Source organism: Eutrigla gurnardus, assembly GCF_963514095.1.
Source record: "Eutrigla gurnardus genome assembly, chromosome: 12".
Classification (NCBI taxonomy): Eukaryota; Metazoa; Chordata; class Actinopteri; order Perciformes; family Triglidae; genus Eutrigla; species Eutrigla gurnardus.
Genome location: NC_139926.1, coordinates 19,993,539 through 20,016,623, shown reverse-complemented (window position 1 = coordinate 20,016,623; position 23,085 = coordinate 19,993,539). Strand labels below are relative to the sequence as shown.

Here is a 23,085-nt window from a genome sequence, read left to right as displayed (position 1 = left end):
ACCAATTATTCTGTCTAAATATCTGACCCGTCACACCATCACGTCACAATGAGGAGCAGTGACACGCTCTTCTCATTACTGTCCCAGAAATTATTTGAAGGAAAATACCAAAACAAAATCCCTGCTTTGCCATTCTTATGCACCTACTGCTGATATTCTGTCTTGAGGTAAAATGTATGAAAATGCTCAGTCATGAAGGTCATTAGACATCAAGGACTAGTAAATTAAAAGGGACATGCAGCACATGCTGTTTGGTCCTGAAGATGTGACAGAAGCTACATTCAGGAGAGTAAAATCTATTTTTTTCTTTTATTCAGTTACTTGTTTGAAAAGAAAAGCAAAAGCTTGTGAAAGCACATTTAGTCTTTTTGGGAACCACAGATATATATGGTAAGCAGAGATGGAAAATTAATTAGTCAGGCCACAAACACCGCATTAGTGCCAGTTGCAGCGCAGACCAATTTATGTGCAAAATGTCTGTCTATTCAAATAAAAATCCAACCCAAACAAAAGTGAAATCATATATATATATTTTTTTTTTTTATATAATAATATATATAATACGCAATAATTGTCATAATTAATTATAATAATTATAGCATGAGAATTATAGCATTATTATATTATTAATAATTATTAATAATTACAAGGAGACTTCTTGATACCTTTGTGTATTGTGTGTGTGTGTTTGTGTGTTGTGTGTGTCGTGTGAGTGACTTTATGTCGCAGAGCAAATATCTGAAAAGAGGTACCTGAAGCTGGAATTTTGCATCTTTGCCGACACTTTTTGTTCTCCATCTTCTGTTCAAGCGCTTTTCTTTCTTTGACAATTCTACACAATTGGTCTTTGTGGCACACGTGGATCAAAATATGCAAAACGTGGTTAATAACACAACTAATAAGCAAACAAACAACAAAAACAAGCATTGGTTGCGGTGAAATGCAAATCAAGAAGGTTCCCGCAAATGAGTTGCAAACAAAATATTGACATTGAAGTGTGTGGTGTTAAGAAAATAAATATAGATTTCAGCCAAAAACTACAGCCAAAAAACGTAATTTAATAGATAGATAGTCATAGATCTATATATATAGATCTATGGATCATAGATAATGATCAGTTAGAGAAGCTGGCAGGTGTTTTATACGGCTGAATCCTTCCTGTCTAGACAGGAAGTGAAGGTGGCTGCTGAGGTTTAAAAGGTTAATCTTTCTTAGACTGACACACCTCCATCGTTACACCAATAAACCTCTAAGTGAAACACAAACAAAATGACTTCCCCCGCTCTCTGTGCATGTGCATGCGTTTCTGTGTATCCTTTCTTCACCTGCATATCCGTGAAGTTGGGTGCTGACTGTGTCCTTTGTAGAATCTCCAAACTCTGCAATAGCCGGCTCAGCTCAGTCAGATTGGACTGGCATCGTGAGAGCTCTGTAGATAAATTCCCACAACCACATTCAGTGTGAAATGACATCATCAATCCTCCTCTCAGGGTTCGTAGAGGCCTGAGGCATTATTCAAACCACTTCTTTACAAAATCACATTTGTTCCCAGCAGGAGGAGGAAAATTTGCACTCACCCTCCGCGCACTTGTCCATCTCCTCTGATTCCTGCAGCCAAGCCACCACCTTGCTCTGGCCGTTACTGTAGGAGGCCGGCAGGCTGCTGTTGCTGCTCGGGGCCGCTGGCTGCCACGGCAAGCTGCTTGGCTTGGCCTGCTGAAGGATGACACAGAGACACAGAGGTGCGGTTGTTTTGTCTGTGAGTTTACTGTAATGTTCGACACTGTTAGGAGTGGGAAGACTTTTGATCAGTTTTTCAAGTGGAAGAAGGAATATCCTATTATTATGTTGTATTATCATCTTTTAGAAGCATGTGCAAATGCTTCCATGCTGAGAATTTCTTCTTCCTTGACAGTAGCAGTTGATTCTGACTCTCGGATTGGAGTCTCGTATTTAATCTATTCTTCTGGGAGAAGTCATCAAGGTGCAGCCAGCTGCTCTGGATCCAGATCACATCTAAGGGCCTCCATGAGGCACAGAACAACACTCCCAGGAGAACCTGCTCTGGCTGCATCCCCACATTTACACACAGTTAAGACACGGAAACAAGGACCGGGAGCTCAAACTAAACAGAGAACTGTAACGTAAGTGTTACATTGGGGTAATGGAGAAGACAACACTGCACACTACAAAGTTATCAGGTGGGTGATCCCAACAGAGACACAATCACAAACACAAAAAGACTTCCCGTTGTGTCTGTGACCTTTCTGTGACTTTTACTTCCTCTTTACTGGAGTATATTTTGGTACACGACCCCAGTTTCTCATTGTCCATGAAGTACCCTTCTTGAATACATAATTAATTAAGGGAGACTGCTTTTAATCTCAATACACAGTAGAAGTATGAAAAATGTTCAGGCTGCTTTCATTAGAGAGGCCCACGTAGACATCAAATTGGACTGTAAGTCTGACAAAACAAGACATTTTAAAGAAGTCACCTCCAGCTTTGGGAACCTGCCACAGAAATGTTTTCACTATTTTCTTACATTTTAAAAACAAGAGGATTAATTGGCTGATGTACAAACTAATCATGAGATGATTTGTTGCGAGGGCTCACCTTGGCTTCGCGCGCCACACTCGAGGCAGGTTGGGGGGACTCCATGGCAGCCGGGGGAGGAAACGTACGCATGGTGGCCTCCCGCGGAGATCGCACGATCTCGTTCTGTCGGTAAAGCCGGTGGTGACGCAACTTGGACACCCAGGCATCGAAGATGTCTTGAGATTTGACCTAAAGACGAAGACAGCCTTTCAACTCTGTCGCCCGCTGACCTCCTGCCCTTTTCATCGCGCTTGGAAAGACAATACTGACTGGTCCCATCGGTGTTACCTTCAGGTGATAGATGTGCTCCTCGGTGTCCAGGTCGATGCGACGGGCTCTCTTCTTGATGGACATGACTGAGAGGCCAACGTCAATGCTGCCATGAAGTTTGCCTTTTTGGATCTAAGGGACATATTTGTTTACTGACAGCACAGTGTCCTCAGGCTTTACAGTGACTCAAATCATTCGTACATTTTGTGCAGACATCATTTTTTATCTGTAAGTAGATTTATAATGAACTTCTTTCAAACTAGAGTCTGAAGAAACCAAAGAATTGTTCATACTGCGTTCACTTTAAATACATTTTAGCCTTCAGACATTCATCAGGGGAAATTTGTTTAGCCAAACAGGCAGAGCTGAAAGGATTAGTCAATTGATTGATTATTTCATCTACACAAATGTAAACGGCAACAACTCCAATAATCAATAAATCATTTCAGTATTGAGGACTATCTTAGCTTATTTGCAAAAAGAAAAAGAAAAAACATCCAAAAGTAGGATGAAAATAAAGTACAGTAACAATGTTAAAAAGTGAGAACAAGCATCCATGCAGTGGTTTCTTCACAGTCGTGCTAGATTTTAACATTTCCCGTTAAAATGTGAGCTTTCCTGCAAAGTGACACGGCGTGCTGAAACACATTGAACATCATGACCCGAGTTTCTGCTGACTCATTCCCAAACCAAGCTGATGTCAGGCCAGGCTGCCCCTGTTTCTGCCTGTGGGTTGTAGTCAGGGTTACTTACATCAATGGGGGACTTGGAGTACTTCAGGATACCATTGTCCAGAACAAAAAAACGCTGCAGAGAATACAAGAATAAAAATAATGTGTCGGTTAAATAACAGGAAGGGCGGACATCGAATAGAGAATCACATTGGACCTGTTCATATATTGGGGATTCAAGTTGTCTACCATGTATTCTTTCACAGTAAGTCGTAGGCTCTGTGTGTTTCGTGATGTTGTGAGTTCATTATGATGGCAACAGGGACTGGTTTCCACGTTTTGAGAAAACAACGGTTAAGCCGATGTTGAGGGTGGTGACTTCAAAAGGAAATGTCGCTTGCGGAAGAGGCCAAGAGAGGCTAAAGCAAGGTGCATGAAAAGGGGAACTCACTGTATTGCTTCTTGTAGACAGCAAACATTCAAGGAGCGGCTGCTTATGAAAGTATTTTTCCACCAACGAAAGCTTTCGTGTCTCGCTTTGCCTTCGCATCTTACCTTGTGCCATCCTTTCAGGGGCCATTTCCGCTTCTTCAACATAAAACCCTCGTGTTTATCGGGCCTCTGGACGTTGCTCTGGCCGATTTTCAGCCCCTCGATGATTTCCCAGCTGTCTGCCTCCTAGAGAGGGATAAAAAGACAATGTGGGAACTAATCCACTCGCTGTAATGAAAGCAAAGATGCTCCTGTCCTGCCCACAGTCTGATAGACAGAAGATAATCATAGGAATGCACTTAACACTTCTTTATTCTTCTCCCCACGTACTACACATTTAAAGAAATACTGCCCCATTTAAATTCATCCTGCCCTCTCAGCATTTCCACACCATTAGCTTTCTCCTGACTGTGCTGTTCCTAATGCTGGTGGGTTTGTAAATCAATGTGACACTTCTAGAGTCGAGGAACAGCAAAGCCAGACAGGGACAGGTATAACATCACACCATCGCATCATGGGGGGGGGGGGGAGGCACACTGGGAATCATGGGATAACAGCGTTGTTGGCAGCAAAGCGACCAGGAACTGTGAAGGCTCATCGGCATCCTGCTGTACAAGCCTGACTCGATGCATTCAGCATCTTTCAGAAGTTATCCAGTCTGGACATTTTAACCGACTTAACCTTACTTTAAACCTTACTTTCCTGTAAGTGTTCTTCTGTGTATTCAGGGCCGACCCATCGTAATCAATTCCATGGTAATAAATCACTATAAACTTGTTCTTCTGCACTACATTGTTGGATAACAAAAAAAAGTACTCTATGTTATTGATTTGCAAAAATGAAATAGTTTTATATGGATTTAGTTAACTAGAAAGTTGTTTTTGATGGTCTTTGGTTAACAACAAATGTTTTCTAAGGTATTCATTTGCTAAGAATAGTTTTTTTAATGGCCTTGATTGACTATACCCAAAATTATAAGACCAGAATTATAAGCAGTATATCAATTTTATAAATTGTTTATAACACACTGTTATTTAGTAGTAAGCAGATATCAGCATGTATTGATGTATTAGTAATTAAGAATATATATGTGTATATATATATATTTTTTTATTTTATTTTATTTTTTTCTGCTATTATGCCGTAGGAGACAGTGTTGTTTAGAAGCAGTCATTTTACTAAATGCCTCCGATATTCCCAGTATAATCAGTTTTTTTAATCTGGCAACAGTAGGACAACCTAGGGTCTAGATTCTGAATGGTATAAACTGTCCAGCACTTTAAACTGCATCACGCAATATCTTGCAATAGGCTTTCATCTGCAACTACGATATTAATGGAGCGTTAAGACTCACAATGCAGCTTAACGTCTGACTGCAATATGGTCTACCATACCATTGGGTACTTTAGCAATATCTCAACATGACATGCAGTTTTAGGCTGTTATCCAAGGGATTAATAAAAATGGAATGCATCTAAATGCAATATTGGCGAAGTAGGTCAGATTTTTAATTTTATACTTGAAGCAGCCTTCGAGGCAAAAACAAACAACTTAACATGCACAAGCATCTCCGGAAAAAACGATTGCTAGTGGCTCTCCGCTGCTCAGTGTGATGCTGCAGCCTTCAAGACAGCTCGTTGGGTGTGCGTTACGACACCCGACCTTGGCTTGCAGGACATTTAACAAAGGGAGACAACAGCTTGTTTAATCTAATGACCGGGCAAACAGATCAGTTTGGTAATGAGGTCATGTTTCTCCGCCGACGACAACCCCGCCCTTCAGTGGCACCGTGCAGCCGAGGAAGTGGAGGAGCTCGACTTCATTAACAAAATGTACGTTCAAAGCAATCATATCGCAAAAGGTAGCGGCCGACTCATTACGACCAAAGTGATGAGGTCATTATCAGTTGAACAACTCACCTATATACTGTAAAATGATTGATACATCAACAGCCACATGATGAGCACCTTCCCTAAGAGGCAATAACAAGCTGCAGGCTTTGAAAAACCCTTCAGACGAACTTCCTGTGTGTTATCTGGGGCATTACAAACAGACTCTCAACTGGCTCTAAATTCATAACTCAATATACTAAATAAAACAGGACTTGTGTTGCAAATATTGCAATTCAATGCACTTTCTGGGCCTTATTTTAAGATCCAAACCATTAACGACATAAATCAACAAATTCCTCACGAGGAACCGGTCTACTCAACCTCTGGCTCCAAGTAAATTGCAAAGTATATGCCATCTATCAGTTTATATGGAAATTACTGGCACAGTCAGAGGGTTTGCTTTTGTTATTTGACCCCCGACAACCCAACTGAATTAAGCCAAAGTGATTTCCTGCACTCTGCTCACATTCATTGATCTCGCTGCAGAATAATTTAAAGCTGAATGAGCCTCTTGGTGAGTCTACCCCTTTAATAAAGGTTCTTCTTGTGGCAGACTCAGTCAAAGGCTGTCTGCTTTTCTATGTCAAAAATGTAAAAGGTTTGTTCCTCGAGCTTGTTCGTTTGATACCGGATATCTTTGAATTGATTTAGCTTTTTTTTGCCTCTGTTTGTCTCCCTTTCAAATCATATCAGTGGAACAACATGGATTTCAGTAGATGCCAGAACCAAAAAATGACTCTTGTAATCCCGATCATCAACTGAATCAATCCCGTGTCAGTCTTCTGGTACCCACCACCTGCAGTGACGCCGTAGCACAGAAGACCCTTTAATGCCGCAATGACTCAAACTATACAGTTACGGTCTCCTTGAGCAAGAGAAAGGACGAACACTCCTCTGGGACACCTTATGCTAAATCAGCACTATAAATATCAGTACAACAGCCCACTTTTGATGACAAGTTTCTCTCACATATCTGCTTCTAACACAGACACTGATATATGTGAGTAACTGTCTATACTGTTGCTGACTGCTGAAGACTGTACTTACTTAATTGCTGCACTGCATAAACAAAACAGTCAAATTTAAATCAAAATAATTTAATATTATTTCAGATCACTTCCCTTTACTTCCTACATTACCGGTGTACTGTAGTCTCAGTGGAATACAACTAAATGAGGTATTAAAAACAGATTAATTTGTGTAATCTTCCACAGGGCTTCTAGATCTAACGGCCTTACATAATCATTGATTACCAAAATAAAGAAAAATAAGGGCAATTTTGGTTGGTGGAAAAATGGCTATAACTGCAATCATTTTACTATATTTTGTTGTATCGAGGTGACAAGTTAAGCATCTCAAGATACAGGTTTGTGTTCTTATCGTCATATTATCATCTGGGGAAAACAGGATGTTTTCTTGAGAAAATAGAATAAATATCTCACTTTCACGAGAAAAGGTTGTCTTGTCCAAGATAACTAAGTCATTATTTCACAATCTTGAGAAAACAACCTCTTGTTTTTGTTTTTTAAAGAACAGTGTCACATTACAAGTAGAGCTGCAACAAATAGCGCTGCAACAAATAGTCGATTAATCAATTAGTTCATAGAAAAACGATGAATTCATAAACAACAACACTTGATGACTTTTAAATGGCTCTTAAAAAAGGCATACATAAGCAACCATTATCAATTTCACCAAACTATGTTTTTGTTATATATAGACAATTTGACTATCTGCTAAACTCAAGATCTCCAGAGAACTGAAAAAAAAAGCTCTTTTACAACTAAATTCATCACTATGTAGCTGTGTGTTCTCCACGAAACAAAAAATACTAAATAATTCAAAGCAATTCAACTCCTTGATAGAATGACTGCAACGCGTTCCCACCTCGTCTTCCACAATAACCACTTGACGATGATATTTCAGCAACTAATAACCACAAAGGAATTGTTGTGAGGATGGATTTCACTGCAGTGTCTGGCTGGCTCAGCAGTAAAGCTACGAGTGGGAGGGTGGGCTGCCCAACGGAAGAGAAGCTAACACCCTGAGAGACCAGCATGGTCTTCTACTACGATCCTGCTTAACCATCCTACGACTGTGTTTATCAAGTTTTCAGATAACTGAGGAAGAGGAGGGAGACTCTGGATGTGTCGACTATCTAAAATGAAAACTGCCTGTGTGCTGTTATTGTTACTTTACATATTTCATATTCCAGTTTCTGTTCTCCATCATCTCCTCTGTTTCTGCATTGATCTGTCTGTTGTTCAAACCAGACCGTTAGACATTATGATAATCTGGCTATAGAATAAACAAAGAAGAGGGAAGACACTGATTGATGCAGCTGTCAGTGAAAGTGCTCCATCTTCCTTTCATCTACAGTAACATCGCTATGTTCTGGTCATTACCATGAAAACATTGCCTGACCTCATAGCAACTGATAATCTGTGATGTATCCACTCTCACAAATGAAAGGGACCTTTCTTAAATATTAATTGCCAACGCAGAGTGCGATTCCATCTGTCCCTCCTACTATCTTCAAGTCGAAAACCTGTTATCTAACGAGGAAATGACAAGCAACAAGAGAAAGAACGGATAGTCGCAGCGACATCCTGGATCAATGTGTATCGTCTTGATCCACAAACTGTGTGTGTGTGTGTTTGAGAGAGAGGAGTCTGAGCTTACCGCAGTTGCTGCCTTTAATTGCTCTCATGAGGACAGTAGTCTTCAGCAGAGGGGATTGTGACATATATTGATTAGAAAATGGGGGCTGGATCTCATTTAAGGCTCCCCCAGCAAAATGCCCTACTCTGATTTTCCCTTAAAACTGAGTTCCCAGCCAAGCTAGCTAAGGTCTTTTCTCTACTGTGATTCCTTAGGATTTTCCAAGGGAAGATGTATCAATGCATATCCTCTACAGCGGTCCACTGACACAATACTGTTAAAAACTCCCCGACAGAACACTAAGCAGAAGGTGATGCAGGAAAACTATCATTAAGGTTAAAACACAGAGAACATGCAGGTATAACTAGCATGATGTCAATTAACACATCTATGCTGGAGACATCCTCGCATGTCAGTCATATTTCAGTCAGTTTTTAAATAATGATACTTTAGAAAAATCAGCTATGACATCTATGAACACGGGGAAGACCGTGTCATACGAAAGCTCCAGAACAGCTCATGAAAAGACCTTGTATTGTGATTGTTTTGTTAGCAATAAAAATAATCTATTATGAGCCTTCCTTTGTGGTTGCAAAGGCAGACGTAACCTTTCCCTGAACACCTCCATCTTTCACAAACGAGGAGGGAAAACAATTAGATTAAATTAAATTGTCCGGATCCAACACAGGTGAGGGAGGTGTGGGTGGAGAGCAACACCCCTCTATGGCTCTCTACCGTTAAGCTACGTCTACTTAGATAGTCATAAACCCTTCTCAGTTTCATGTATGTATGTCCCATTATAAAGGCTAAATACATTTAACTTTCATTTCCTCTCTTTTCTCTCTTAAAATGGACTTCAAAATATGCCGGAGACATATGCCCTTTCTTTCTTTGGTGTGAGCTAAAACTCAAAATACTTTAAGTTCTAGATTGTCCACAGATACATCACAGCGTCACTTGGCGAACACAATTACATCATAACACAAAACAGCTGAGCAACACAATCAAGAACTTATTCCCCATTCAATGCACGATGGGCTGCTGATTCCTTCAATATGCCGCTGACTATCTTGAAGTCTTGATCTCGTGAAATTGAAGGGAATCTTCTTGACAGAGACTTTATTGCCATCTTAGCAGCTGCCTCTTTAGATAGTACCCGACTTTATTTAACACATTAAAAGAGATTAATAAGAAAAAAACTGCTCGTAGATAACCTTCCTCTCGGATTTAGCTGGCTTTCAGATTATGGATCCGCTGGGAAATGAAATGCTGAACCCTTTCACCCATGAAGGCCCTGTTATCAAAAGCAAGTAGCGATATGAAAGAAAGGAACAATGGACAGAAGGGTTAACTGTCTGCCTCATCAAACAGCAGGCCTTCGACAGTGCGCTTCAAACAGGCCCAGTTTCTCAAACCAACTCCTTTGCTTCTCCTCAGAGAGCCATCTCCTGCACACACAAGCTGGGCTCCCACACAGCGTACCAGAGTGCACCACATGTTCAGTGGAGCACCAAGCCACCGCCTGCCGCTCATGAAATATTCATCACCCGTTGCCGACGGAAAAGCTGTGATGTCAGAGATTCCAGTTACGGTTTCCCGTTTCTGCGCGGCCACAAAAGCTCAGTGAGCTAAGGAGGGCGGGGGGCTTCGGATAGCTTCCTGCAGGGGTTAAGTTGAAGCACTTGTCCTGTGAACTGTGAAATAAGAGCGTGTCTCCTTGTTTACCATGCCTCTGCAAGGTTTTTACTTACTAACCAGGGAATTAGGGTTGCTCTAACAGCTGATTAGTCATCTAATCAGTTGATAAGGTGTTGTAGGGTAGATAGTCTGTAGTCTTTTTCCTAACGGACTTCATGAGGGAATAGACTATTTATAATCAGAGGGAAAATAGAAAAACAACTTGACATATATATATATATAACTTATCAAGTAGTCCAAGGAATCCCGGACTAAGACCAAGACATAAATAAAACTCAACTTCATTACAGACCTGGCAAAACATATTGTTTTCATCTTCTCAACCATCTGTCAATATTTCCTGCTTTGAGTCAGCAGTATAATTGTATGCTGCCTTTTTGTTTTTCTCAACTTTTCACCTTATTTGAACGAAACGTCATTGGAATACTCAATAGACAAAACCGTGTTCATGTTAGTTTGAGTGACCACGTTGTGACTGGGGAATTTATTTTTTTACAGTGGGAGCGCAGAGGTGATACCATTTGTTTTGGTTGTGCAGAAGGGCAGATTAAAACGTAAAGTGTGCATCCAGCTTTAGTCAACAAAGTAAACCGAGGATAGCCCTACAAAGAAAACACTAACTGTGCATAAAACATGTACAGAGAAATGTTGGGGCAGCAGATTTTTTTTTTTTTTTTGTCTCACACACTAAAACAGCTGACATAATAAGTCATGCTTTACTATTTCCTGGCATTTTCCTTCTATCTGCCTGTTTTTCGATTGCATAAACTCTCTTTGTCTAAAGAGGATGGCCCTGACAGAAGACTGCAGGACCCCTAAATGATATTCACTCCTCCCTATATTACCACTGCTAAGGTTACATTCATTTGAAGGGTGTATATCCCTAGAAATTTAACGTAGCCTGGCAATTACCTGTCGGCTGTCGCGCTGGGAAGAGGAAGAGGAGGAGGCGCTCTTGTGAACTGGCGTGGAGGTCTTGTTGACTTGCGGGGCGCTCCTCTCCTCAGAGCTCATGGTGCGGCCGTGGGGGCCTCGCTGGTAGTGTTGGTGGTGAGACATGGTGGGCCCCAGTTGGCTCCGTGGACCTCCCTCAGCACTGGTCCCCGAAGATCAGGAGCATCCTCTGACAGTTTCTCTCCCTCACTGCTTGTTGTTCATCTGAAAAACAAAAGGTCAGGAATTTACACCATCTATTTTGCAGTCCTCATTCTATCGTCACACTGTCGTTCATCAAACAACTAGTAATCTAGTTCACTCCTTGAAGAAATGAGTGTCTGGGCCTCTAGGCTTTCAGAACTATCCTCCATCAATTTGAATATGTTAATCTCACTCACAGATGCTCAGTTGGCTGTACCCGTGAGCTACTCTTTGAAGCATAGCTTTTTAAGATTGAGAGAGAGAAATCTAGACTTCTTCACCTCCTCTTGACTCTGGTTTCAGGCTTTAGAGAATCTAGCCTTTGAAGGGAGACTCTCAGGTGTTTCAGAGAGAGGGCATTCCTATTGTTCCAACTGCTACTGTACAAATTCAGATGCATTTGCATGTTTCAGTGAAGGCCTGATTCAGCGGGATATCCTGCATTGCAAACATTGGCAGCAAAGGCCTACACTGCAGAGCAACCCAAAAAAACAGAAGAGGGATTATCAAAAAATAGTCAATGGCAATATCAGTGAAGTGTTTCAGTGATGGAGAGAAAATGTGGAAAATAACCATAGCTGGCCGCTCCTGGCTATGCTTAGCAGAAGGCAAAACTGTTAGCAACATTTTCTAGTCTCGTTCTAATCTGCGTAGGCTTACTGCTGAAGCACAGCCATGACGGCCACAAATAGCAGAAGGCTAAACTATTGGCAACATTTTCCCTCCATCTTTGAATTGCTGATATTGTAGCTAGCTCGAGCCTCGAATCCCAGTATGCCATCTCTGTGGGCTTTCCAGGGCCACAAAAGAGAATATGCCACTATAAAACGGCATCAAGATCACATTCACATCTGGAATGAGGTGAAATATGAATGTCTAGTACTCATACAGGTTAACAGAAAACTGCCTTCCCTGGACTATCTTTTGAATTACTACATGCTTATTCTGGTCTTGGAAAATACACGCTGGTATTCTCTCACTCTTTCTCTTCTTGGGTATTGGATTGGATTCCGCCATTCTAGCTTCTGATAACACCGTCAGCTGACCTCCTTTAGCTTAGTTTTTGTGTGCGATCTCGGAGCCTAGGCTGCCTAGAGAGACGCGTTTTTTTGACGGCCTGCTTACGGGGCGGGCAGCTAGCGGATCGTGAGGTAAAAACAGATGAATGTGATCATTTATGTTTCGGCCCAGAATCGCTGATACAACCAATCATGCTTCAAGCAAAAATATCCAAGATTTGTTCATTCCAGCTTCTCAAATCTTTATTGAAAATCATAATAAATTAGATATCTTTAGGTGTTGACTGGTGCTTGGACAAAACAGGACACTTCATGATGTTACCTTGGCTCTTGGGCATGTTTTCTGAATGTTTTCATAGCAGGCTCAGAATTAAGAAAAGAATTGGCAGATTGATCAATTTATCTGTTTACTATCAGGAAAGGTGGCAGATCACTGAATCAATTCGTCTGTGTGTCGTTGCCTCCGCTGCAGAAGATTGATAACTTAATAACCAGTGATACTATCTTATACCAGCTTATACACCGACGGAGCTCCCAGAGTAGCCTTTATAAATATAAAAACTCTGTCAGTATATGTAGTATATTTTGAGTAAATATCCAAGATCCAAAATGTCTGGTTGGCCTTATGTTCAGATAGCAAGGGGGAGTGCTTATTTTCGTCATTAGTCATGGCACCGCTGCACGCTCACACCCATATTACTGCCTGCAGTGGTGCTGTGTAATTGTCTAAGCTCTCAGGAGGTCACAGCACTGATAAAACATACATTCATTGCAAGTCGCAGGAAAACAAACATATAAACAAACCTTGTTTAGTGTGACCTTTGGGGATAATGTTCAGAAGATGCAGTATTTACACAGAAGAACGGGCTGGGAAACAGATAGAAGTACTGTGGGTAAAAATGAACAAAAAGTTGTTTATCTTCACAAACAGCTCCACAATAAATTGTGTACAGAGGAAGGCAATGTTGCATTGGTGCATGGTTTATTAAGTGCTGCACTTGATGCATTTTCAGCCTGTGTGTAACTACTCTATAAAACAATACTATGGTTAAATCTGAAACAATTTGTTGATTCATCAACAGAAAATGAATCAACTATTTGAATAATTGATAAGACGCAAAAAAAATGTTTTGGTAAATATGCTAATTAGACTAAACATAACCGGGTTATAGCTTCTCAGATGACAATTTGCTGATTGTTTTGGTCTTTTGTGATAGTAAGCTGAATATATTTGGGTTTGGGCCCATTTGTCAGAAAATGAAATGCAATTGGATGACATTACATTAGGTTTAATACATTTGTATGGATGTTTTCCCCACTTTCTCTCATTTTATATTGATTCCAAGATAATTGTTGTTACTTGCAGACCTGGCTTAGACACAAAACTATAGTGCTAAATTGTCCACATCTACTGTAAGTTCTACATTATATTTTGTATGTAAGTATTATATAATTAATTATGTTATTAAGGCTAGATGATGCCAGAGCTGGATTATCAACATAAATTTGTGTTGACAGACATGGTATTAAACTGGGGAGCACCCTGTGGTTTTAACTACAGGATGGGTCGATTAGTCTACCCATGTGTCAGGGGAAACTCCCAGAGTCCACTCAGCAGCTCTGCACACTTCAGCAGTATGCACTCTCACAAGCAACCATGCAGTATACTCACACACTATAATCTATAATTCAGCTACTTTAACTACGTCATCATCCCTGGCCTGTCTTAAGCCAACTAGGATCTAAGCTACTGTGAGACACAGTGCTAAGTCCATTCAGGCAGAGTATTGCACTTAGCCTATTTAATAGATCCACTCTCCTTGACCCAATAAAGACGCAAAATTGAGAAGTACTTTAAGTGTACACTTCACCATTTTAATGCAGTGTCCAATATAGTTTGTAAACTTGAATTCTGAGTCCTTTCAGTGATATTTACTATAAATGAAGAGACATAAACAGCATCTGAAATGAAATGCCACATATAAAGCTGCTGTACTGCAAGTCAAAGTGAAACTTGTTATCAAGAATGACATAATTTGATCAATAAAACTTTATGATTGATTTTGACTTCATCAAGTGTCTTGGTTTGCCAACTAACAGTCTAAAAGTTTAAGTTTTGTAGGGTAAACTGGTGGTGCCAAGCATAGATTAGCCTCTGGTGGTAAACATTCACAAGGAAAGATGAATGCAGGATTCTTAAATATGAGGTCACACATTGTCTGTTTGACTCCTGTTTAGATGGACAGCAGTGTTTCTCCACACAACGCCAGGTTATATGTTGGGGCACGTCCAATCAGGACTTGATTAGTCATGAGCTTAATCTTCTAAATCCCGTCACCATGATTATGGTCCTTTAAGAGGGAGGACGAGCCAGCCTGCCACGTGGACACAGCAATGAAACTCATTAAGATCCTGGTCAAGACCTCAAGTAACACCAAACACTACTGACCTCACAAGTATGTGATTGTTAAATGATGATGTGTGGCAAATGTATGTGTTTTCAAATTTATGTTTTACATATTGCTATCACTTTGTGCCTTTACCGCTATCACATGATACCTTTTCTAATTAATGTTTTTTATTCTGTTTAGTGGTGGATGAGCTGTTTGTGGTGTCGCTCTGCTGCAAGCAAAATTTGCCATGTGGGACTATAAAGATAAATAAAATGATGCTTTGTGCAAAAGGAATAGAGTATGTTCCAGAAATATGAACGGTGAAATGAGAGACAGAGAGAGAGATAGAGAGAGAGACTACTTTATGCTGAAACTCCTTTTCTGAAAGTCTGATTCTGAGGTTCATATAATAATATAATATGTAATAATGTGGTTGGGATGTTCCAAGACACGACTGGACAAAGGATAGCCTTCAGTCACATAGAGCAACAATGGCACTATTATGCAACAGTCTGGGGAAGGGGCCCTTACGTCGACATTCTTTCAATGCCTCATGTTGGTGTAAAATGTCACCAATCTTGAAAACCGTTACCACATTTGCCGCTGAAATGAGGCCCACCATGCAATTGACGTCAATTTTTGTTTACCCCGCAGAGAAACAATACATCTTTTTGCCTTCTTAAACCTGACATGGAGAACCACGCAGTTTAGACCACAATTTTTAATGTGATTCAATCTTAATGAAATCTGCTACTAATTTGAAGTAAATCAGCCGCTCTTTTCAGAGAAAGCGTAATAAGCTATGTAATTATTAACCTCCTTTAACTGATGCCAAATTATCTCTGTATGCGATCAACCCTGGTTTAAGGTTACAACTGTAGGTATGGAAAGAGGAAATAGAAGAGGATACACAACATATAGGTTAATTTTTGTAACTGCATTTTTGTAACATGGTGCCTATTTGTCCGTGCTGACAAAACTACAAAGCATTCTTTATGGAAATTAGCCTATCCTCCACCTAATGTCCTTATAGTTGTGTGGTTCCTCGTGCATGAAATGTCTACATAAGCAGGAAAACACTTTCACTTCCCTTTCCCATCTCTCGTGTTCACCCAAAATGCACCCTCAGCTCAATCACACACATTAAATAAGTTCTGTCTTTTTCATTTCACGCTCCAAAAAAAGCAAGAGTATTCGGAGAAAAGGACTTTCCCCGAGTCAAAGAGTAATAATGAAAACTGTCAGAGAGAGGAGGGAAAAACAATCTTACCTCTGACCAATGCGATCAAGTGATTATATACTAGGAAATTAATTTCTTCCTAAACTTGAAGATTTAGAGCCACTTGTTCATACAATGTTCATAAATGTAGACTGAGTTAACAATGTATATTCAAGATACATATGTTACTTGAATATATTTGGGTTTTGGACTGTTATTGAATAAAACAAGCAATTTGAATGAATCACCTTGATTGAGGGAAATTATAATTGTAATTTTATATTAGTCCACACTCTGGTCTGATTGAATACAAATGTTCAAGTCTCCATATTTCAGAGAATCAACTGACTTTGTGGAAAAAAACGTTGCACTGTTGCTGCATACTAATCAGGAATGTTAGATAAAACAAACAATTCCAATTAATAGTTCATAATATTTCTGCCTTTGAGCACAAAATGTTATGAGAAATCACATTATTTTAATTTAGGTTTTCTATGTTCAAACAAATATGGTTGCAAACACAGTTACAGCATCTGTCATCACATTAATAATACTTGTGAATGAGGACCTTTATGAAGTTCAACAACCAGATTCAGGTTCAGTCACCTGCAATAACAACAAACTGCACTTATAAAACTGGCTGTGTACGAAATGCTAAATCCCTACAAGCTCCGAGGCTTTTTTGTGAAAACTGAAATGGGCTGGGACCTTACGAGGTGGTGGCAAGAGAGAAATCAAATTTCTCCAGCAGGGATCGATAGAGCATGAGGAATAAAGCAGTGACTATCATCTGTCCTGGCGTGGGTCAAGCCAGGGAGGGCAACTCAGAGCTGTCTAGAGAGAGGTTTAGATAGGCCGGGGTAATCCCACCGTCTCTGTGAGATCTGAGAGGGATGAAGAAAATCAAACCCTATATGTCAAGCAGCACTGCAAGACCCCCCCAAAAAAACATTCTATATCTGGGTGTTTGCTGCCATTAGCGGACGTTAAACATGAAGCCACGTGAATGCTAATGGCATCACTCATCACAAGCATGTTATACGATGAAGCCGATGGTATTTTGTTCTTTGATAGGAGTGAAAGACCTCCATGTTTGTGTTGTCACCACATCCGAGCCACCCACCATATCACCATCATCATCGACCAGCACTCTACGGTGAACCACGTTTGCTGCTCTCGCCTCTCTGTTGCATAATTTAAGTAGCCAACAAAAACAGACTCTTGTCCTGAGATTATATTACAGGGTCTTTGAGGACAACTATTGTCTTCATTTACAACTACTAACGCATATTGATCGGCACAGCAGTGTTTGACCATTTACCTAAACGAAGGATGTAGACCTTGTGTGACATCTGGAAGCAGTGAGCAGTATCCTTCTAAAGTGGCCTGCTTCTCTTTTTTTCCTTTTTTTTTTAACAACGCCAACTGGACAGAGCCAGTTCATCCTGCGCTGCACACATTACATCATCTAGGTAGAGCTGGGTATCACACTGCAATACTTTTTAAGCACCGGTGGACTTGTTGTGCCCATATTGGAAACTGTTATGATCTGACGGTTGGCACCGAATCCTTGTTCGAATCAATTTTTGTTAACATTTATACGACAGTTGGCGTCAGGAAACACTGATGCATTTTAGATGTTTTGGCTTACTTTGTTAAGTGTCAAATGTTGATGAAAACCTTTTTATGCTCAGCAAAATAATGTAAAATTTTTGATACTGGAACATTGACACTGGTATCTCTAAATCATGAGTGATGTCACGCATTACAATTCCAAAACTCAACAGAAAATGTATAAAAAATGATCAAGAACCAATCATTTAAGCAAACTGTGAGTCACAGGATTTGCCTTAAAGCCAAATAAGAGCCTTGTAAGTGCTTCAATTGGAAATGGACTTTGTGGTTTAAATGTGCGAGCTAATTAAAAGAGTAATTATCAGATTTACTCCTGAATCTGAATCCAATATTTTGTGGTGAGGCTGGCTCTCTCTCTATATACATATCGAAGGGCAGAGCACATAAAGCTCTGCAAAGGTTTGTTTTAAATGGGATGATGGAGACACCTTCAGCAGGAGGGCTCTTCAGGCCACAGAAATATATCAGAAAATCAATCATCAATGCTGATCAAAGCAACATATAATCGAGAACGCTTGCAAACTACAAACACATTAAGCTACTTGGATACCCCTGCTGCTATTTAGGTGATGTGATTCCGGGCTATTTAAAACAACTGCAAAGTCACTGGCTGACCTTCAGTTGGAAACAGGGAGGCGAGTGATATTGTGGAGCAATCCTCTAAGTGACAGAAGTTGGCTAACTTTCAATTAGTTGCCATGTCGACCCCTGGCAACGCAATGAGTGGAATACAAAAAAAAATGTACGAGTGAAGACCTGTGTTCGTCGGTAATACAGGTGATATTACGAAGAAAAAACGGCTTGTCTGCTGGAGGAGGAGACGTGAAGCATTGGTTAAAAAAGGTGAACCAAAAAAAAAATATGTCACTGTGACGCATTACGTCGACCTCGTCAAAAGTCCGTTACAGAGTTGGCCGCCCGGTCGTCGTTGGTTAACCGTTACTACACACAACAGCATCCATGTTTTTAGGGGCGCTATCGTCCTCTCATCCCCCGTAAAAGCCCCGTCTAGTAGCAGCTAGCTAAAGGTAGCTAGCTGCTAACGTCCTACTGGTCCTCGGGTGATTCACTCGGGATGCAAATACAAAAGGATGAGACGCTGATGGGGTTCTCGGTCTGAACGGAGCAACGAAAACAACGGCTGTTTTACATTTGGAACATCACGCAGCATCGCTATGACACCCGTGGTTTCCGTTATACACACACGACCGAGATTAGCTTGAAAGACGGAGATAAGAGAGAGAAAAAAACACCTTACCACAGACGCGGTGTAGTGACCATGTCTTTACAGTTCTTGGCGCAGGACACAATTATGGAGGGACGAGGGGAGGGGGTCTCCCTTCAATGGGCAGAGATTCCCCACACGGCTTCCATAAAGGGTCCACGTCGAAATGTATATATTACGTATTATTTAGGACGGTGTTTTGCACGGGGGGGGCTGAACATTACGGAAAGTCCATTTAAAAAAAAGAAGGAAAAAATAAAAGTGCTGTGTTTGCCCGTTTCCTTGAATGCGGGCTGTGATGCTCCGCTCCGCTCAGCTCAGCTGCACTCCGCTCGCTCCTCCCTGCAGCAAGATCGGCTTTAGGCGGGAAGAAATCGCAGGGATGGATCGAAGACTGGCAGGACGGTGGGCGGGCGCAAAACACGGCAGCGGAGTCGACGACACTCTCTGACTCGGACTGACCAATTATTTCACCCTATAGGGACCTCCCTTTAAACGCCGTGTATAACGCGTGTTGGCTTCATTTCCTGATCACGAACGTACGTAGCTCTGACGTCCATATTCAAAGATCATGTATCATGTGCATCTAAAAGAAAGGCATCACCTGCTTTTACCGTCCTTTGTTTGTGTGTCGAGATTGGATGGTTGCCTGGCAACGGCTCTCACCGACGGGAAGTGCAAGCATTCCCTAGGCTTATCAGGGAGTTACTAAAGAGAAATACTATAATAAAGTACAGCTGTTTACTGGAGAATATCCAAAATATATTACTTTATATATATTACTTTATGCTTTCTACTCCACTACGATTCTGATGTGACTAATGTGATCATAGTGATTGCTCTGCAGTTAAGAATATAAATAATAATTATATAATTATTATTGTATAAATGTGTGTATATATGTATATTAATATATAATTATAATATATGTATATATCCTGGGCTTTTCCCCATGCAGTAGCAAACATATTACATACAAACGTAATTTGAGAGGTTGATGGAGAATATTTTACGCACAAAAGTAACTCGAGAGGCAGTCTATAAGGAAGGGTTACCACCATAAACTCTTCTCATCTGTCTGTGTCTGTCTCAAAAAAAGTGTCTGCCTGTCAGATTCCAACAGCTGACCTTACCCAACCTGACCTCTGACATGCTCTAATTTCAACTTTCACTTGGGTCTCACAACTCGTCATGGACACATTTAAATCTGAACACTTTCTACTCACACAATGGCCAAACACTGCAGAACATCACAGAACAAAGATCACTTTATGAAGTCTATTCCATCAGTAGGCCTATGACAAAAGTATGACAAAACACACTTTGCTGTTGACCATTAAAGTAGATGGAAAAAGTCACGTTTTTAATTTATATTTTTATTTTTTATCTTTTATTTCCTTGACTGTATCTGTATCAGACACGAGCGTTCATTCTGGATGTTTCACATTGCGTAATTCGAGCGACAGTTCATCGAACGACGAGCTGTCGCTACGAGGATGATGAAACGGGTCAGCTGACTGATGACGTAAAGCGGGAGTAACTTCTCACAGAGGAAGCGAGTTTGTGAATCACTTTGGAGTCGGCGGGAGGACAAGAGTTGAGGAAATCGCGTCTGAATAAGTCGGTTGAAAACATCCAGAACAGGTAAGAAGCCTTCAACATCTGAACACCAACATCGCAAAGCTTCACTGTCCGTTTTTACTCGGGAAAGTGGCTTTTTAACGGGAATAATCTGCTTTTGCCGGTTCCTTTCGTCTGCAACGTGGTCTAGCCGGCGTTTCCCCGTTTCCGGAGAATTCTCCGTTACTTTCTTTTTTGAATCTACAAGCCGGGTCACATTTGTTTAAAATGTCTCGATGTCATTTATATTCGTATATTGTTTGGTTTTAAATACCGATTTGCACTTTCAAGTTTTTACCTCATGTAAAATGATATTGGCTATCATTATTTGAAAGATGATTACCATTTTTCGGGGCTGAAATTGACCATATCACACATTCAGAAAGTGTATGCGTAGTGCTTATTGTAACACAAACTGAAGTTACCTAAGGAAGTTTTGTAACAATGCTGGGCCTAGTTGGGTAACCTTTAATTTAACGCCCCCTTGTGGCAGACTGGGGATATTCAATTATTCCAGACGAGACAAATAACTTGTAATCAATCAGCAATCCAATTGATATATGTGTATTTTATTAATTCACAGAAACCATGCCTGCAGACATTGCCAAAGGAAAGAAGGCGTTTGTCCAGAAGTGTGCCCAGTGCCATACTGTGGAGAACGGTGGGAAGCACAAGGTTGGGCCTAACCTTTGGGGTCTGTTTGGACGCAAAACGGGCCAGGCAGAGGGCTACTCCTATACCGATGCCAACAAAAGCAAAGGTAAATGGTGTGTACAGTATTTGATTACTCAATGGAAAGAGACCATGTGGATTAAACATTATTCTCACTTTTGATTTCAGGCATTACCTGGAATGATGAAACCCTGATGGTGTATTTGGAGAACCCCAAGAAATACATTCCAGGAACCAAGATGATCTTCGCTGGCATCAAGAAGAAGAACGAGCGCACCGACCTCATAGCGTACCTGAAGTCCGCGACGTCATAAAGAGAACTCTTTGTCAGGCACACCTTTGCCCATTGATGTGTCCCAACAACCTGGGACTTGTCGTCCGTTCAGAATCCGGCATAATGGCAAGCAATCTCTGACTGGTATCGACTGGCACGATAAGTTGCTGAACCTCTGCGTCTGATCCTCCCTTCGTGGTGGATTAAATGATATCCCCTGGTTTTAACAGGCTCCTTTTCTAACATAAATTATTAAACCATATACTGTGTGCTCAGAATGTAGGGACTGAAAGCTGTGTGTTATGTTTGCTTATTGTCATTCTGAAAAAATAATTCTCAGTAGTTTTTTTGATTTATATTCAAATTGTCTTAATTAACTGTCTTGTCTGTTCCAAGAATGAATATTACTTATCTGCTTCCAGTTTGATGATACCTCAGTCTCTCATGTCTTTTTTGAAATTGCAAGGTGAATAAAATTGACACTAAATATTTGAGTCTTTTGAGTTTTTTTTTTATTTATTTTAAATGTTTGTTATGCTTAGATGTTGTTTTAGCCTCAGTAAAAATGGGAAGGGACTCCATGTTGGGTTACATATACTGTGTGTAAGTGCATTTGATGGCAAATGTGCGGGAGATGAGATGTGACACTAAATATGATTATGGCTTTGTCATGAGCTAGTCTATATCAAAGGTTAAAACGTTTTTATTCATACTCTCATGGTGATTCTTCCCTTTTTCAAAATGTTGGCAGTTTAAATGGAAAGCAATCACTGAACAAGGAAGCCAAGACTAGTTTTTATTCATGCTGTGGAGTATAGCTCCCTCTGGCGTTCAGAAGTCCCACCTGCACCCTGATATTGTGTAAAGGAATTTGATTTTCTGACACCCTCTTGCCAATAAAATTGGCTGTTCCATAATTAAATTGTGTATATCAACCACCGCCGACTCCACTGCACGTTTATGGCTTGTGGACTAGATGCATCGTGGGATTGCAGTATTTATTATACATGCTATAAAACGCATTGTTCTTCAGGCGACAGTCTAGTCAGTTTGATTACTCGAGGCATCACCACGTCAGGGATTGCATAGGGATCCATTCAACTCGACAGTGCTGAAGAATAATGTCATTGAATTGTAAAATCCGCCAACAACATGGGATCTTCTGCATTTCAGAAGCCATATACATCTAGTGGAGCAATGCATTGTGTGAAAGCAGGCTAATGATCACCATCCACCACTGTAATCCCCCCTTTTTACATCTTTATACACCGCACCTTCTATATAGCACGCATGCTGAGAAGACGACAGATGAATTTAGTGCGAATCATCGCCCAGCATCAGTGACTCTCTAAGGAGGGCAGGCGGTTCAAATGGCTGGAGGCCTGACTGCTGAAGCAACCCTGCGCTCCTGTCTGCGTGACGAAGCGAGCGTCAGCGGGACCGAGCCAACCACAGCCAGCGTCATTTGCACACAAGAAGACCCACACGGCGGGTGATGCACGGCCGTGGCTCTCTCTGTGAGGTTGTCAATGCCCGTGGTGGTGTGTGGTGTGTCTCAGTTTTTTTCTTCTGCTCTTCATCTGCTTTTCATGCTCTTAAAAAATGAAGT

General features: G+C 40.8%; 2 protein-coding genes across 7 annotated transcripts in view; one reads left to right on the top strand and one right to left on the bottom strand.

The window, feature by feature from the left end:
• Positions 1-19,140, bottom strand: part of osbpl6 (oxysterol binding protein-like 6) — a 28,254-nt gene extending 9,114 nt beyond the window's left edge. Inside the window, exons 1-9 of one of the 6 annotated variants that reach the window (XM_084022607.1) lie at positions 18,944-19,140; positions 11,195-11,440; positions 4,095-4,217; positions 3,622-3,675; positions 2,887-3,000; positions 2,617-2,787; positions 1,578-1,713; positions 1,326-1,429; positions 753-845 (exon numbers count right to left, since the gene is read on the bottom strand). In XM_084022607.1, the coding sequence (XP_083878733.1) occupies positions 753-845; positions 1,326-1,429; positions 1,578-1,713; positions 2,617-2,787; positions 2,887-3,000; positions 3,622-3,675; positions 4,095-4,217; positions 11,195-11,341 (942 nt within the window). In that variant the 5' untranslated portion in view covers positions 11,342-11,440; positions 18,944-19,140. Of the gene's footprint in view, positions 1-752; positions 846-1,325; positions 1,430-1,577; positions 1,717-2,616; positions 2,788-2,886; positions 3,001-3,621; positions 3,676-4,094; positions 4,218-11,194; positions 11,441-18,943 lie in introns of all 6 variants that reach the window. The other 5 variants (XM_084022603.1, XM_084022606.1, XM_084022602.1 and 2 more) reach the window with 5 other exon arrangements.
• Positions 19,141-20,428: 1,288 nt separating this feature from the next.
• LOC311021961 (cytochrome c-like) lies at positions 20,429-21,963 on the top strand. The gene is made up of 3 exons (XM_084022914.1): positions 20,429-20,554; positions 21,114-21,290; positions 21,371-21,963. The coding sequence occupies exons 2-3, from the start codon at positions 21,119-21,121 to the stop codon at positions 21,514-21,516; spliced, it is 318 nt and encodes a 105-aa protein (XP_083879040.1). The 5' UTR covers positions 20,429-20,554; positions 21,114-21,118; the 3' UTR covers positions 21,517-21,963.
• The last annotated feature ends 1,122 nt before the right edge of the window (positions 21,964-23,085 follow it).